General features: G+C 37.4%; 2 protein-coding genes across 6 annotated transcripts in view; one reads left to right on the forward strand and one right to left on the reverse strand.

Moving 5' to 3' along the window:
- The window catches only part of ICA1L (islet cell autoantigen 1 like), a 59168-nt gene extending 44169 nt beyond the window's left edge, over window positions 1–14999 (forward strand). For 3 of the 5 annotated variants that reach the window (XM_064485097.1, XM_031451975.2, XM_031451976.2), the window contains 2 exons: window positions 1422–1511; window positions 3947–8637. In XM_064485097.1, coding sequence (XP_064341167.1) covers window positions 1422–1511; window positions 3947–4062 — 206 coding nt within the window. In that variant the 3' untranslated portion in view covers window positions 4063–8637. Of the gene's footprint in view, window positions 1–1421; window positions 1512–3946; window positions 8638–9776; window positions 10436–14493 lie in introns of those variants that run through there. The other 2 variants (XR_010380654.1, XR_010380653.1) reach the window with 2 other exon arrangements.
- The window catches only part of FAM117B (family with sequence similarity 117 member B), a 59242-nt gene continuing 53173 nt past the window's right edge, over window positions 10491–16559 (reverse strand). The window contains exon 8 of the mRNA XM_031451974.2: window positions 10491–14421. Within this exon, the coding sequence (XP_031307834.2) occupies window positions 14103–14421 (319 nt within the window). The 3' untranslated portion in view covers window positions 10491–14102. The remainder of the gene's footprint in view (window positions 14422–16559) is intronic.

Consider the following 16559-nt stretch of genomic DNA (forward strand, 5'->3'; position numbering starts at 1 on the left):
AGTAGGTTTTAACCCCTGAGGAAAAGCCTCATAGCACCTCACAGTGTCTTAACACATGGTATTTTCTATTAAAATACTTGTGTTCATACTTTCATCTGCAGGACCATCATGCTTTAGCCAGTCTGCAAGCACTCAAGGACGTGATGTGTGGGTTGATGTATCTCTGTGCTTTCTGTCACAGCAGCATAAAGTTAGCTCAGTAAAGACAATAAGTATCAGTTAAATAATGACTCACTAAGAATTGGTTAAATAGCCTAAAATTAAGAATGGATAGTGTTATTTGAGAACAAGGCACTCTATCTAGGATAATTCAGACGGTCGGCTGCAGTAAAATTTTAGATAGCAGTTATTCTCGCTTGCATATCAACGACCCAACAGTTATAAAGATTTACAGACTGATTCACTCTCTACTAATGAACTCCTGCTCTCTCTCCCTCACTTGCCACATCGCTAGCAGCCCTGGACTCTTTTCCTATTTTCTGGCAATACAGCATTGACAATATTTTTTCACCACTCAGAACGTCGGTCCTGCCCTGTGTGCAGTTTACACTGTTAGAAGGGGACTGAAATCTAGTCTCTTGCCTCCCAGTACAGGACTCTTCCTACTTCACTAGGTCTCTCCTTTATGTCTACTTCTTTTTCTCCTGTCTGTGATGTGGACCAGGAAGCTGAGCTGCCCTGAGAGTTAAAGGATCTATGTTCTAGGAGCTACAAGTAAGGACTTGGGCCTCAGATGCTCTCTTCTATGCCAGGAAGACAGTAGGCAGGATAATCTAATTTCCTTTCTACTGCTGTGTTTTAATTACAGCATAAATAACTTTTCATGTTACAGCAAACATTGCCCTGTGTTACCAAAAGGGTGTTCGTAATCATACTGTTTAAGGGCTACCACATATTTTGGCACATTTATCCACCATAATCTACTCAATTGCTTCCTCATTGTTTCTCCTTTGTCATGTTATAGATAATGCTGCAAGAAGCATAATCATACATGTACTTTTTCCTTCAGTTAAATTATTTCCTCAAGATAAATTTCTAGGAATGGGGTTACCCAGTCAAAGGGTATAAAGTATTTATAGTTTTCAAGATTCTAATTATCAGGTCTGTTTCCTTTCTTCCTGACTCCTTAGAACTTCTCTTTTATACTTTATCCTATTTGCAGTTTTTTAAAGGAAACTTGTATATTTATTTTAGAACCACTTTGCAAAATGTAAGAAATTCTAGCTGTAACTGAACTTAGACGGTTTGAATAAAATTCATAATTGCAGATAAATTTCAAGTATCTCACATGTCTTATACTGTAGATTACTCTGGGACAAAAATTGGAGGACTTTTATTAGATATTTTTCCCTTTTTTTGTTTTTCTGATGCTACTTCCTATTTCATTAACAATGGATAATTCATTATTTCTCTCTCCCCAGGCTGGGCCTCCCAAGGAGGATTAGAACTTCCTCTTTCACACACTGATAACCAGCCAGTGCCTTCTGAGAGTCCAAAGAAATTAACAAAATGTAAGTTATTTACTTATATTATCTGCCATCATATTATCAGTTGAATTCATGTACATTTAGAAAAGAATCATTTTATAGTCTTTGTCTCATATTGTCCAGAAAAGTATTTTGTTAATAGTGAATTAAAATGAAGGCTGTATCAGAAAAAAAAAAAGAAGAAGAAGAAGGCTATATCTGGCAATATCCCTCACAATGGAAAGAATTAAATAGAAATTGTGAACCTGTCATACCAAATTCTGTACTCTAGTCTTCTATTTTGTGCTTAGGTTTGTTGATAATGGATAATACCATTAGGGATGGAAGATGCTGTTTGTTTACAGGAAGCCTGTCGACAACAGGTTCAGGCACTTAGCGTAGGCCTGGTCATGGTAATTGCTAACATACACTGAGAACTTACTATATTTTGTCTGCAGAGCTGGTCCATGTGGTAATTACCATGTAGTTATACACAGAAAATGGACACATTCTCTATCTTGCAGGATTTTAGATAGCATTAGTCACTGATGCTGGTTTAACTTTTTACTTGGAAAGACTCTCAGACGTACAGAAATATTTCATAAATGAAAATAGCGCAGAGAACACCTGCATATCCTTTACCCAGATTCACCTGTTGGTATTTTTCCTCAGTTGCTTTATGCAGGCCTGTGTGTGTGTGATGTGTGTTATTTTTTTCTGTACCACTTGGGGTGAGTTACATACACCATGACCCCCTACCCCTAAATGCTGCAGTCTGTGTTTCCTAAGAACAGGTATGTTCTCTTGCACAACCACAGTATGGCTGTAAACTTCAGGAAATTTAATACTACCATAATACTTTTCTATAATCTACCATTTGTTTGTATTCCATTTTTGTGAGTTGACTCAGTAATTTGCTTTATAGCACTGTCCCCCTCTGGGACAGTGAGTCAGTCTGGGGTCATGTATTCAGTTGCCATGTTTAGCCTCTTTTAACCTGAAACATTTCCACATCTTTTGATTTTTGGATATGGGCATTTTAACAGAATATAGTGTTGCCTGGGTAGGGGTGTGGTGTGGTGAGTGGTGACTGGAAGGGTGTCACAAGAGGAGCTTCTAAGGAGTAGTGTGTTATTGCTTGATGTTGGTATTGTTTATGGTTGCTTTTACTTTATGAAAATTAACAAGTTACTTGGGCTGTTTTTCTCTATACCTATATTACAGTTAGTATGATTTATTCATCTTCTGTTTGTTGTCCTATAAGAACAGTCTCTGTAGGCAAGAAAAGTGGACACAAGGAGAGTCCCCATGAAAATAATGTAAGACCTTCATTTCCCACTATGACAGATGAATATAAAACCATCCCACATTTGCAAAATGCCATACACTTTGCATGTACTCATAGAACCCAACAGCTACACCGGAGCACAGGTATTACTAGAATGACCACATTCTCCTGGTTGACACCTATTCTTCAAGTACAATTATCAATAGCCTCCACCCCATTCCCTCTCATGTATCCTGGTTTAATGATAAATTACATGATCATTACTTGACAGACGAGGAAACAAGACCCCCTGAGGTTAAATTACTTGCCCGTTGTGACGTAGTAGGTAGTACACCCAGGACTCAAAGCCAGAACTTGTGTGGGTATCACTGACACCACCTTGGAATTCCCAGAAACAGAACTGGACACACAGTGCAGCTTCTCACTGCGTCCTAACCTTATCCCCAGTCCAAATTCCAGCCCTCCAGTCTGTGGAAAGTGGTAACCATGATTGTAAAAGAGTGTTGCCTCAGACTTTTAAGAGTAGGACTGCCTTGCTTCCCCTGCCCGCTGTGTCTCTGGTCTCACATGTAGGTCTTTAGATTGTCCGCTGGGTCTCGGCGCTGCTTTCTGGCCCCCTGGCCTCCGAGAGCCCAGCCTTCGGAGGTGATCTACTGCCAGTGCCACTGTGCCATCTCTGAGCCCCAGCCTTCAGCATAAACGTTATCCTCGACTGTCTGCCACAGCTCGCAGACTGTCTATGTATGTGACTTTTCAGTCTCCACATGGAGAGAGAGTTGGTCAATAGGAAGCTTTATCTGAGACAAAATTCACTCCGTAATACATATATCAAAATTTGTAAAGTACACATAGAAAAGACAAAGGAAACAAGTGTAAACCAGAATGACAACTGTTGCGTGTGTTAATATGAATAGTAGATTAGGGGAATTTTTTCCCTTATATCTAATATTTTATTACTTTTATAATACAGATTTTAAGCACCAAGACAAGTGTAATGTTCCTACTTTGTAGGAACAAAAGTTACTTTTGCATTAGCTTTTCAAAATTATCCTCAAGAGATATAATTGATGTTTATTCCTATCAGTTGTCTTACATTTGATTAAAAGAAGCACCTATTTTAAAATCATAAAAGTGGTACAATAATGTGATTTCAAGAATCTGAGACTCTTTTTTTTTTTCCCCTTTTTACTAGCTCCCAACAGTGGTAATCAAGACATGTCTGCCTGGTTCAGTCTATTTGCAGACTTAGATCCACTTTCCAACCCAGATGCTATTGGACACTCAGATGATGAGCTTCTGAATGCTTGACTTAGGTTACGATGTCACTACAATGGCCTTGAGACATCAATTTTGCAACATACTGCCTTTGGGGAAAGGAGTTTATATTGTCATCCATATACAAAAGTATTATGTTTGAGTATTTAATACTTGACAACCAACTTTAAGACAGATGGTAAGGACCACATTTTAATAATTATCTCTTAAAATCTTGGCTTTGCAGGTGTTGATAGAATGTGGAAAATATTAGAAACTATTGAGTCTGAAATAGATACCAAAACTTATTTCAAAATAACAACTAGGAATAATTTCATCAGTAGGAGTTGGGTTTGTTTGTTTGGAAAGCCTTTTTTATGTAAGTTGCCTTGCTAGTTATGAGAATTCTATAGGAGGATAAAGGACAGCATGTAAACTGGGTTGTGATTTGGGGTTGGTTTTTAAATAAAACAGTGGCAGGGGGAATTTTCTGTCGTGGAAAATAGCACTAGAACCAGACTAGTTTTGTCTTTAGTTAGAAAGATAGAGTAAGATTTGAAAACTCAATTTGCTTTAGTGAAATTACAGAGAAACTTGGTGCTTTTTCTTCACCTGGAGACTGATATGTAATATTACTTAGCTTTTTTTCCTTCATACAAAATCCTGGGTACCAACCCCCATTTCATTATTGAATTTTCTTGGGGAAGTAGCAGGTTGATTCATTTGCTGAGTCTGTCCTCAAAAACAGAAAAATTTCTCTTCCCATCTCATAAACTACAAGAATGTCCAATAATATTCAAGACATTGTGCAGGTGTCTCCAAGCCTGGTTCTTCACACATTCCTACCATAATGTACCATATTCGTATTCTTCCTGAAAAGAAAATAAGGGGAGGACACGCCCTGAGCAACTGGCAGTAGTGTTCCTGAAATTACCCACGAGCGTCTGTCTGAGTAAGGGGAGATTTCCAAACAACTTGCCCTCATACAGATTTGCACTTAACCCATACTGCTTGATGTGATTTAAACCAGAATACTTTCTGGCAGTTACAGAAAGCTCTGTACCATCATAAGGGAGTGTCTTATTTTCCCACTTTTCTGTGGGGGACATCATCTGAGACTTTGATTACTAAGGACAAACCTACCCTTAGAAGGTTTAAAGTGTAAGTACTGGAGAGAAGGCAATTTAATGAAAACAGCCACTGTATACACAGTCACTCAGTTTCCTATTCTTTTTTTCCTGCCCACCCTTTAGTTTTGAGGCAGTTCTCCAGGTGCCTTGTCTTTGTCATCCAGTCCATTGCATCTGCATAAGAAAACGTTTAACTAAGATGTTCACAGTAGTTTCCATTGTACTCCTAGTTCTAAACAGGCTTACATACTATTTACAAGAGAATCATGGGTAATGTCTGAGTCACTGTATATAGAAAAACATTTTTTTAGCAACAGACCAGAGCAGATAAAATGCAGTCTGCTTCCTGTCCACAGCAATCTGGCCCAACTACGACCTGAATTGCCCACAGCTCTTCAGAAGAGCAAGGAGTGTGTAGGCATGGACTCAGGAAAAGGTTATGTAAATCTTTCCTTAAAATAGTTTCACATGTTCATTCCTAGTTCTTTATCTGGTGATTCCTTAAGAAGCATTTTTTAACTCATCCTTTTTATTCACTGAAATTCCCTAGAATGCAGTACTGTCATTGTTCTGCCATGATTATGGTTACGAATCAGTCTAAATTCTATCCCCATGATCACTCTGCTCTCAACTCTGAATACCTCAGAAATGTCACTTTATGCCTTGAGTTTATGCCATTTTTCTTTCATTAATTTTCACTAATCCGTTAGTTCAAAAATATTTGGACAGCTTCCTCACACACATACGAGGCAGCTCTTGCTCTCGTATAAACAGACACATTCGGTGCAGGAGAATCACTAGCCCGAATCCCACTTTGAATGTGAAGGGGATCCTGCCCTCAATTTCCCAAGAGCAAAGGTTATCAAAAAATAGATGCTTACAAGGATTTTTATTATTTCTTAGTTTCTCTAACATTTTCTCTTTCAACAGAGTATGTAGCTGCCCGTTCAACCCCAAGGCAACATTACCTGCCTTAGCAAGTCGTTATAACTTAAGCAAGTCTCACAACTCCATTTTTGAAGTGCACATTTAAAACTGTTACTAAAATGAAGGTAACTATATTTTCTCAAGATTAGTTATATGAAGCTCAATCATTAATTTAGGGCCAGAAACAGAAATCTGGCTATATCACACCTAAATTGCTATAACAGGAAACCAAGCACATATTCAGTAAGGAGTAAAGGGGAGGACAGGATAAACACAGAACAGAGGGGTGGTCAGTTGCTGTTTGGTTAAATCTAGACCAACCAATCAATAAGTAAATTAATTAACCTTAACCAAGTGTGGGCTGAGAACAACTCTTTCCAAATAAATGGATGCTTTTTATATTAAATGGGGGAAAATACCTATCTTATACTTTTAAACACTAAATAAGAATGCATTTAAACGTAGAAAAGCCCCAGAACTAAAATTTGCCTAATCTTCTTCAACCACTTTATAAGAAAGGCAGGAATACCAGGGCAGATTAAGATCAGATTGGTGTAACTTGGTATTTTTTGAAATCTTTCATTAATTGTAAATGACATGGTTAGAAAAAAACTGTATTTTAACAAAACAGGTTTCAGTATTTGCACAATGAAACAAGTGTTTGTATTTCAGTGGATATTTCAGATAACTCTCTTCATAGACCATCTGGAAATGGAGAGTTCTTACAGCATAAGAACAAAGGAAGTTGAATGTGCTATTTTTCTGAGCCTCTTTTAATAAAGATTACAAGATGGCATAAAACGAAGTATTTCCTAAAGTGTTCAATACAAATCCAATTATTGTCTCCCTATTCAAAAACATGGGTTTTACCTCAGGACCACAGTAATAAGAAGGTAGTTTGAATAGATACAGATACTACAGAATGAAAGTAAAACAGGGCAATTAATATCATTGTGAGACTGACTCTAATTTACTGAATTACTTAGAGTCTGTCTAGTTTACAGGATGGACTCGTAAGATATGGGATACAACAGAATGTGTGTTCTCTGTGTGAATACTCAAAGTAACAAAATATAAACTATTAAAGAGCAAAAATTTGAGCCTAGAAGCAATAACCAGTGAAATATAAGCCATAGTACTTAACCTGATTTGTTGAAGGGAGGAATAAAAAGCAAGCCAGGATTGATCCAGTAATTTCCATTTTCCATAGTGTTGGCAGGGCCCTGCATTTCCTTACCCTGAGCAGTAAAGCAGACCTAGAATCTTGGGATACAGACATTAAACTAGGAAGGAAATACTGACTAATTTAGCAGTATCAAAAGTAATGAATTTAAAACATACAATAGTAAGATGTTTAAATATGGCAAAGGAAACGTACGGAACCGGATGGGAAGAAAAATGTTTGTCAGGATGGGTCACATCCATAAGCCCAACATAAAATATCTCCTTGCATCTTTTATGTGCCAATGAAAAGATGATGAAAAGAAGACAATGAAAAGAGTTCAGTAAGAACTGTCCTTGGTATCTAAAGTCAAGACATGGTTCTTCCTTCACTCAGTGGTATAAATAAACCATTCAATGATTAAAGAGTAAATACAAAATGGAGGTGGAGGTCTGGGTGGTGTTAACAAGTAAGGTTTTGAAGTGCATGTTTTTAAAGAAAAAAAGTTGTTTTCTTTTTCCCATTTCAAAGTAATACTCTCTCATTTACAAGTCTGGAAAACACTAAAAAGTAGAAGACAAAGAAATCATCCACAGCCCTACCATCTAGGAATAACTACTGTTAATATTATATATGAACTAAATTGTGGTCTGGATGATTTATTGTCTGTCTGAAATGGGCATACCAAGTAGTTGAGATTAAAAAGTTACTTTTGTAAATCTTTTCCTCAAGAAGTCAGGCAAAAATCCAACAAAAAGGTGATTGGAGTCACTACTTCCTGCCTCTGTAAAAGATGTGTTCCCCAAATTAAAGAAAATAATTCTTTTGAATTTCTGCAGCTATAGCAACGTTAAAACCTAGAGAGCTTGAGGATTTGTGTAACTAGCTTCCTTGGCCGGGAACTGGTGTCAACCAGCTTACTTTCTCTTCACCCTCTGAACCAAGCTGCCAGCACTGGAAGCAAGCAAGACCACCAAGAAAAAACAAGGCAGTGACCCGATGACATGTAATTGCAATGATGCCGAACACATATATTTTACTAATGTCACTGTTACAGGAGAAATAGCAGTAAGGCTTTGTGGTTAAGTTTGAGTTCTAGAGTTAGACATGGTTCAAAGCCAAATTTTGACATTATCAGACCTATGACCAAAGATAAGTTAGTCTAATTCTGATTTTGACATTTATAAGATAGTAAAACTAGCAGTACCTGGCTTCATAGAGTTATTATAAGCACCAAGCCTGGCACTTGGTAAGTTATCAGTAAGTGTTACCTGTCTTTATTATGATTTCAGATCAACATCCTTGGCTGTTATTATAGTTTACAAGGTAAAATGAATTTTATGGGACCGTATTCCATGACCAACAACTTTTGGCTTTGCTAAGAAATAAACTTACCTAACAAAATATAAAGGAGATAAGTGTTTGCTTCCAGCTTTGTAAGTTATTTTCATATTCACTAGACATTTGACTGACAGCACCACTGTCAGCATTTCCTTCATCACATAAGAAATCTGAGATTCAAAGAGGTGACTTCTTTGCCTAAGATCCCATGACCATTAAGCGGCAGAGCCAGAACTAGTACCCAAACAAGTGGCCCTAAATCTTGTGCTTTTCCTGCATCTCCTCTGAATCATCCCAGAGTTCTCAAAGGTAACTGCTTAAGACTTGGAATTAAGATGGTCACACTCCTGGTTTTTAACCATCACAGCTCCATGACAGTCTTCTCTTAAACATAATGATTTAGCATGACTGAAGTCGATGCTAGTGTATCAAATCAAATCAGAGTATATGGAGATAAACTCTCAGTTTGAGGAAGATGCACACCACTGAAAAGACAAGTATTTTTTAATAAAACCAGCAATTTGGAGATACTTATGAGAGGGAGGTAGAGACAATGTCTTTAAAGATTCTAGTCTGTGTTAAGATACCAGACCAACCCCAAACACATACACAAAAGTTGTATCTACAACAGTATTTTTCAAATCATTCTGATTACAACCCACAGTAAGAAATACACTTTACAACCTTGTATAGGTCTGTCTAGCAAAAGCTTTACATACAAATACTATTCTCCTTAAATAGTGTTCTCCTTACGTCTGAATATATTTGTTTTCTGTTCTGCTCTACTAAAAAAAAATGCTGGCTGGACCCATTTAATTCAAGACCCAAATAGTTTGAAAAACTCTGAATCAAAGAGATACAAAAGGCTGTTTGTATTATCATACCATGTTCTAGTAGAGGTTTAAAATAAAGATATTTAAAAAGCAAACCTAATCTTAGCAAGGAAAAAAAAATTGATACGCACCGGCAGGAAACCCCTAAGAAGATACTCTTAAGCATTTCACACCTCGACCACTTGAAAGCAATTAAAAAGAAAAAAAAAAAAGCAATTGAAGGGGAAGGACCACAGTAGACCTAAAAACCTTTGGGGGGTTGGGAGGGGTGGGTATTTAGTACTAATGAATCAAAGCAAAACACCTCAAATAAATGGGAGAATAAGGGAACACCTGACTTGAGATCTAAATTTTCTCCTCTCAACCTCTTTAAAGGTCGAAAGAAAAGACTGAGAAAAAAATGGAAGAAAATATTATGCCAGTTTGAGAAATCCTCTTTGCATTTGATGCTATTTTAAATTATAAGGTAAATATGTAAACATTAGTTATCCCCCAATTCTGGTTAACGTTTTCCCCAAAAAATAATTTTTAGAATTTTTTACAAAGTAATTTGGGGATCACTTTTCAATGCAAATAGCTGTGGTGACGCTTCTGTTTCACTTAAAAGATGACCCTGCTTTCTAAGTGATCATACTGCACTCAGTCATCATACAGACGAAAGCCCTCAGCCTAAACGGCTGTCCTGCATTTGTAAACCACTGTCCCAAAAGAATATGGCTGGTTCAGCAAGAAATGAATTACCAAAACAAAAGGAAAAATTCCTCTAAGTGTACTTCGGAATGAAATTAAGTGATGGCCCCCAGCTAAATCTCTAACAAACTGTGAAGTACTGAATTACTTATAAATGCGGTACATCTGTCAGTGTGCTTGCTTATATTTTAATGTTTACTTAGTACTTACCACAAAGATCAAGTTAAGGAGGGAGCAAGGAAGTAACAACTGACAATATTACATACCCTGCTACTTAAAACAAGTTCATTTTTCTATCTGTGAAAAAAGAATATACTAAGGTTATTTCCAGCTAGAAGTGTCTGAAAAGAAAGAAATTTGAGTTTGAGGCAGTATTCACAGAAGTGTGCAGAAAAAGACTCTCAAGAAGAACAGACTTTATTTTTAACATAAAAGTTCTATTTTCTTGTGAGGCAGCAACAAGTGTTCAGATACAGGGAACACATGAGTACACAGTAACAGTATTTATCACCACTGGAAATGCTGTTCTGAGGGAGAATTCTGTTAGAAAAACGAAACTTTTTAAAATTGCATTTTAAAAAATTACACAGCTTCAACAGAGATGAAAAATAAAGAATTTTTAAAAACATAAATTATATTCTTCAACAGGATTGTATAAACAAAATATTGTTCAGGGCTGCTCTGCTTATCATTAATTTAGGCAGAGTAAAACATAAACCTTAAAGTGCAAAGTTAAGTATTTTAATGCAAATTCAGCACATCCACTGGTCTGGTCTTGAGACATCAAAATTCCAAGCATTAAGGAATGAATCTTAATTTTATAATAGTAAATTCAGTAGTGGCAATTTTTCTTTTATTTCCTTTAACAAAAGAAAATCTTGACAACCCAGTCCTAATCTTGGACATACCAGAAGGCTATATACATTTTGCTATTTTCCAGTAAAAGCCAACCAACCAAACAAAAAACAAAAAAAAAGCCTTTCTTGCCAGTTATTCCACATTTAGCAACAGCACCTTCTAAAAGGCTCATTTGGCTTGTCACAAGTGTAAGAAATATTTTAAACAAAATGAAGGATCTAGTTAGAAAATAATTTTGGCATCTATGCTCCCCCTACTAACCAAAGCAAAACAAGTATTTTAAAAACATAACTGCTCACAAAAGCCATGACAATAAAGACTTAGTCATGATCAGAAGCAGTAAATTTATATTTTTATCATCACAAGGAAGAAATTGTTTAAGGGTAAAAATAACTTAGGACTGACAAAGTGAATAACCAGAGAATAGCTCCTTTTGCTGAAATACACAAGCTACCTATTTCTTTTACTGCACAGGAAGTAAATTTACTTAGATTTTTTAAAAATTTAAATTATATTCCCATTGAAGCTATTCTAATGTATTTACCTTCTGTACAGTTTTCTACAGAATAACAAGATAATTATGGAATGTAATTTTAGAAAACAATATTATGCATTCTACTGAGAGTAGACCTATTTAAAAAAAAAAGTCAACCACGTGTGAAGGGTTAAATAAAAGCTGAGTGGATTATGGTCAATATTTTTTCAAGACTGCATAAAGCTCATACACCTAAAAGTTAGCCCTTTGGCACTGGCAGTTAAGAGTTGTTTATACCTTATACATTTTTCCCCCCTCTCAAATCTCAGGCTCTTTTTCTCCCAAAGACAAGGAATGTTTGGTTGCCATACAATTCATTTACCTGAGAATTCACATTCTCCGTACAACCAAACATTAGAAGTTCCACTATGAAACTATATAAATAATGAGTCAAACTTGTTCTCCCATCCTGATTTTAAATCACTTTAAGGATATATGAAACACCTCAGAAAGATGTGCTAGACAAACGTGCACAACAGAGTAAGAGGAAAAGCTTTACAAACTGGCATTCTAGTTAAGAACACCCCTGTGACCAGTAGGGGTGGAGAGAGAAGCAACTAAGTGTAAGGCAAGAAAAAGAACACAGATTTAACAGAATTCAAATAATCCAAAAACTGATGGGCTTTTCTGAAACCTTGTTTGTAACCTCCTCCTCTGACCACTGATACCAACTCACCTGATTTCAGTTTTACCTTTTCTTCTGTACCTCTGACAGCAGTTCTCAATGGTGAAATGGTAAAGTCAAAGGCAAAGAATCAGAATTCTCAAAAAACAAAAACAAACAAACAAAAAACAACCAACCAGAACATTTAGATCCTGAATAAGTGAGCTTTTCCTGATTTAGCAGCCACAATGTACTAATTCCAGGTCATAGTTTTGGACGGAAAAGTTACCGAAAATTCATCAGTCCTGCCAACTGAAACCTGACAGACTTATTCAGATGTTTAAGTTTATCTAATTTGCCTAAATAAATCTCCATTTTCAATTTAACAGGGCATATTTTTAATTCCTTAGATGTTTTAAAGATACATAAGTGTGAGAAGTCCTTTCAGAAGATTTATTGCTACCACTAGGTTTTCTTTGATGGGATATAGCTGGACAAACTGACCGTACTAACCTTCAAACTGTATCCCTTTTACAAGTATTTAAATCCTTTTCCTCCCTATAATAAGTATAGGAACATTACATTATTGCATCATAAGGTAGTTTACAAAGATCTTAGAAGGATGCTTTTTATCAACACTGTTTGCTGGAACTCATTTTTAAAACGAGCTGCTCCTTAATTTCACCACCACATACCCAGACGTGAAACACTGCTGTCATGTGATATCGGCAGTGACTGTATTAGGACGAGCCTAAATCCAAAACTGTATGGACTCTTCAAAGGTTCCTGTTGTTTATGCTCCAAAGCTCTCCTTGCCTGTTTCCCTCACCGTGTGGAACGTAGGAGGGAGAACTAGCAAATCTGTAGGTACCACATCTCAGTGCCAACCACTGCAAAGAAAACGTCAGCTGCAAGATTCTGTGACTACGGATCGCTACTCAATGGGTTACACTCCTGGCAAACTAACCCTGACCAAATCCACAAGACAACAACATCACAAAAGCAAAGGAGGAAGTCCATGCACAGCCATTTTAGGATCTCTTGGGACTATGATACAGTGACAATTAAAGGTAGAACGACACCTGTGGTAAAGAAGGGCGCTCACGTGATAAATACTGCGCAGAAAACCCTAGGGGCTCCTTACTCCTAGCTAGCAGTCAGCACTGGGTAGTTTGTTTCCTTTTGGCTCACTGACTTTTAAACCAAGTTCCAATGATGGGTGAGAACATATTAAAGCACTTGTCTCCAGATTATAATTTTTCTGACCACATGGTGAAAAGTGTACAGAGTAGTGAAGAAAACAGCAGTTTTACAAATATTTCACCCAAAGCACAAACTTCTGACATCAAAAACATAAATCACATGATGTACTAATATTGCTTTTTTTTTAAATATATATACTTGTTGAATGCATTTACCTATCAAATCTTGTTTGGGAGAAGAACACAGTCATGAGATTAAGACTGCTGGGAAAATGTCAACAATCCCTTTGGTCCCAAAGCTGAAAACAGCTGAGAAAAGCACACATCTAGAAAGGGAAACAAGAAACAGAGGCCACCAAAGAATCTTTTGAACATCCTGTTTGCTACGTTTCAGAAAATGTAACATTGGTACTATAAAATAGTCATTTTCATATAAAAGATGGTTCTTGCAGCATCATTCACTTCTCCCTTCAGGAATCATGTTTGCAAGGATCAGTTTTTTGTTTGTTTTCTCAAGTAAGTAATTTGAAAACAAAAAACAGTGTGATATTGGCCCTCCAAAACGAAAGAATGAGACCTTTTTTCTTGTTTCAACCGGTGCTTTAAGAAAAAGCAGGCTAAGCACGGAGGGCCAGCCTTCACGGGTGAGCAGAGCCATCAGAGGGGCTGCTTTCTTCCAGAAGCCTCAGGGTGACGCATCACGGGCAGCGCTGCAGCACGTCACAGCCAAGTGGGAGCGCACGATGCCATCACTGTCAAGGGATGGAGGAGGTTCTTGGTTACCCAGAACAATGGCCACGCAGCACCAGGACCTATCCTTCAGCTTCCTCGATGGGTTCTGGTGGTGGGAGGAGAGAAGTCGGTGGCAGGACTGTACTGGTTCCTCGAGAGACTCGGTCTTGCTCTGTGTTTGTAGACAGGGAGGCCACAGCGATGGGCTGCAGGAGAGTAGTGGTCATGCCAGTGGTGACTGTCAGACTGTGGCCAGAGCCCTTGAGGGTAAGATCTGGTGTGGGAAGGAGTGGCTTAAGGATGCTGACGAGGCAGAAAGCAGAGCCGCTTTTAGGAATGAAATTCACCTTGTTTTTGTCAGGACAGTAAAAGGCTGGGATTTCATGAAGTTGTTTTGGCCTAGACATAGAATAGACAACCCGAAAGTTTTAAGTCACCGAACACCAGAAGTTTTTTTTTTTTTTTTAACAGATAAACAGACGCATAAAAGGAAAACAAAACTCAAGCTATGTCCAAAGCTCCAAATGCTATGGACCATGGTGGAATCAGACACGATTCCAGTTTTGTGTCTTAGAATGCTGGAAGGACACCACTCACTGGGGCTGCTTCCAGTTCCCCGATGAGCCCCGTGCACCACACAGGCAGCTCGGGCTGAAGACCACTGCATCTCAGGGAAGATCTCAGACAGCCAATCTGAATACAGAATTTCCTTAAACAAAATAAATTCTAGTTGTTTAAACATTAAAAATAGTTCTACTACCATGATTTTTCCATGGTACGATTTTGAACAGAAACGGCAAGAAAATTAATGACATATAATGTCTTTCTTTCACTGAGTTCCATCACTGCATGACTAAATTCTGGTGGGCATGAGTTCTCCAAGTGCACCTAAAAATCTCTGACTGAAACAATTCTTTGAGTTAATTATGATGGTCTTCTGAGTAACATAATGTAAATGTGAAATAAAAATAAAACTAACAACAGTCACTTGTTCTAGAAGTTTTTATTGAAGCCAAATCCTTCCCTGTCCCCAGGTGCTCCTGAAAATTAACCCAAATAGTTGGAAAAGGATACTAGTGTTAATGGTATTCTCTGAAAATAAAAACATTAAAAAAATGAACTGTTAAAGTAACATGGAAGTGACACAAAATTTAAAAGAAAATTCAGGTGGAAGAACCTAAGCAAATGAAGATTCAGGTGGGAAAAGGCAATACGATCATTTGATAAAAGTATGTTCTCATCTCTCCTCATGAAATGGAAAAAAAAAAAAAAGATTTTAAGTGTGCCAAGTCTGAACTAGATTCTGGGGACCCAAAGATGAGAATGATCTACAAGGAGATAGACTAAACATGTAGTTTTTGGGGGGAGGGAGGTACTGGGAACGGAACTGTATGTCAATATAATTAGTCTCCTTTATAATCTTACGTGTTTTTTCAGAGAAGCTATGGATTACTTCAAAGCATCCATAAGCTTTACCCGACTGCCAGAGGTGTCCACAACACAAAAAAGGTTAAGAACTTCCACAAGCAGGTCTGACAAACGTGATAAAAATAGTCTGTAAAAGGTTTACAGGTACAACAAGGGAGTGGATAACCCGTGGCACAGAGAAGTAGGGGGGCAAGTTTGGGAGGAAGACAGCTTCCAAAGGAAGTAATGTCTGAGCTGGGTTTTAAAGAATGAATAAATGACAGACCTGGAGACTAAGTGCAAGGAAAAAAAAATGTTCAAGTAGACGGTGTTTTGGGTGGGCATATTTTATTAATAGTGAATACTACCCATGGATAGCTTTGGCAAATATACTAACTTAAGAAGAACAGAAATTACATCATTTAAACTAAGTTTTACTTACGTACTATTCTTTCCTGGGTACAACGGACACTTAATATGTTGAATGCTTTTAGGGCCACAAGTGTATTTCGATACATTATGATAAGAAAAGCACACACCCCTCTATTTTTACTGACAGCATGGTTTTCAATTCTTTAAAGAAGATAGGAAGTTGATGTTACATTTCTGTAATTAAATAATGCTTGTATTTTCTTTTGAAGACAGAATTATTAAAGATAACTTTCATTCTTACATTAGCAAAAAAGGGGCTAATCAATTTTTACACCCTCTTCCAAATAAGGCCTAGATTTTTAGTTTGTTTAAGGTTGTCTTGTTAAGACACATGGCTGCTAATGGATCTTGAGGGTGAAACCTCACATTTCTGAAATGTGACTTCTGACTTTTGACATTTTTAAATGACAGAATCTAAAATCAGTTTAACTTACCTTCTGCTTTCATGAAAACAGATTTATGACAGCTCTCACACAAACTAACATGCACAGTAATAACCTGTCCAACTGGCACCCAGATCAAGAGGCAGAACACTAACAGTGAGAAAGCACCCCCCTCCTCTTCCAGCCATCACCCCAGCCTATGAAAGGAATCATTTTTGATTCTGTTTAACTTCTGGGAGCAGACTCCCCAAGGAACTCGTTACCCACCCCTGGGGTGTATGACCTGTACTTGTGCTACTAGGAGCTGCAAGTACT

This window comes from Camelus dromedarius, chromosome 4 (assembly GCF_036321535.1).
Source record: "Camelus dromedarius isolate mCamDro1 chromosome 4, mCamDro1.pat, whole genome shotgun sequence".
NCBI classification, from domain to species: domain Eukaryota; kingdom Metazoa; phylum Chordata; class Mammalia; order Artiodactyla; family Camelidae; genus Camelus; species Camelus dromedarius.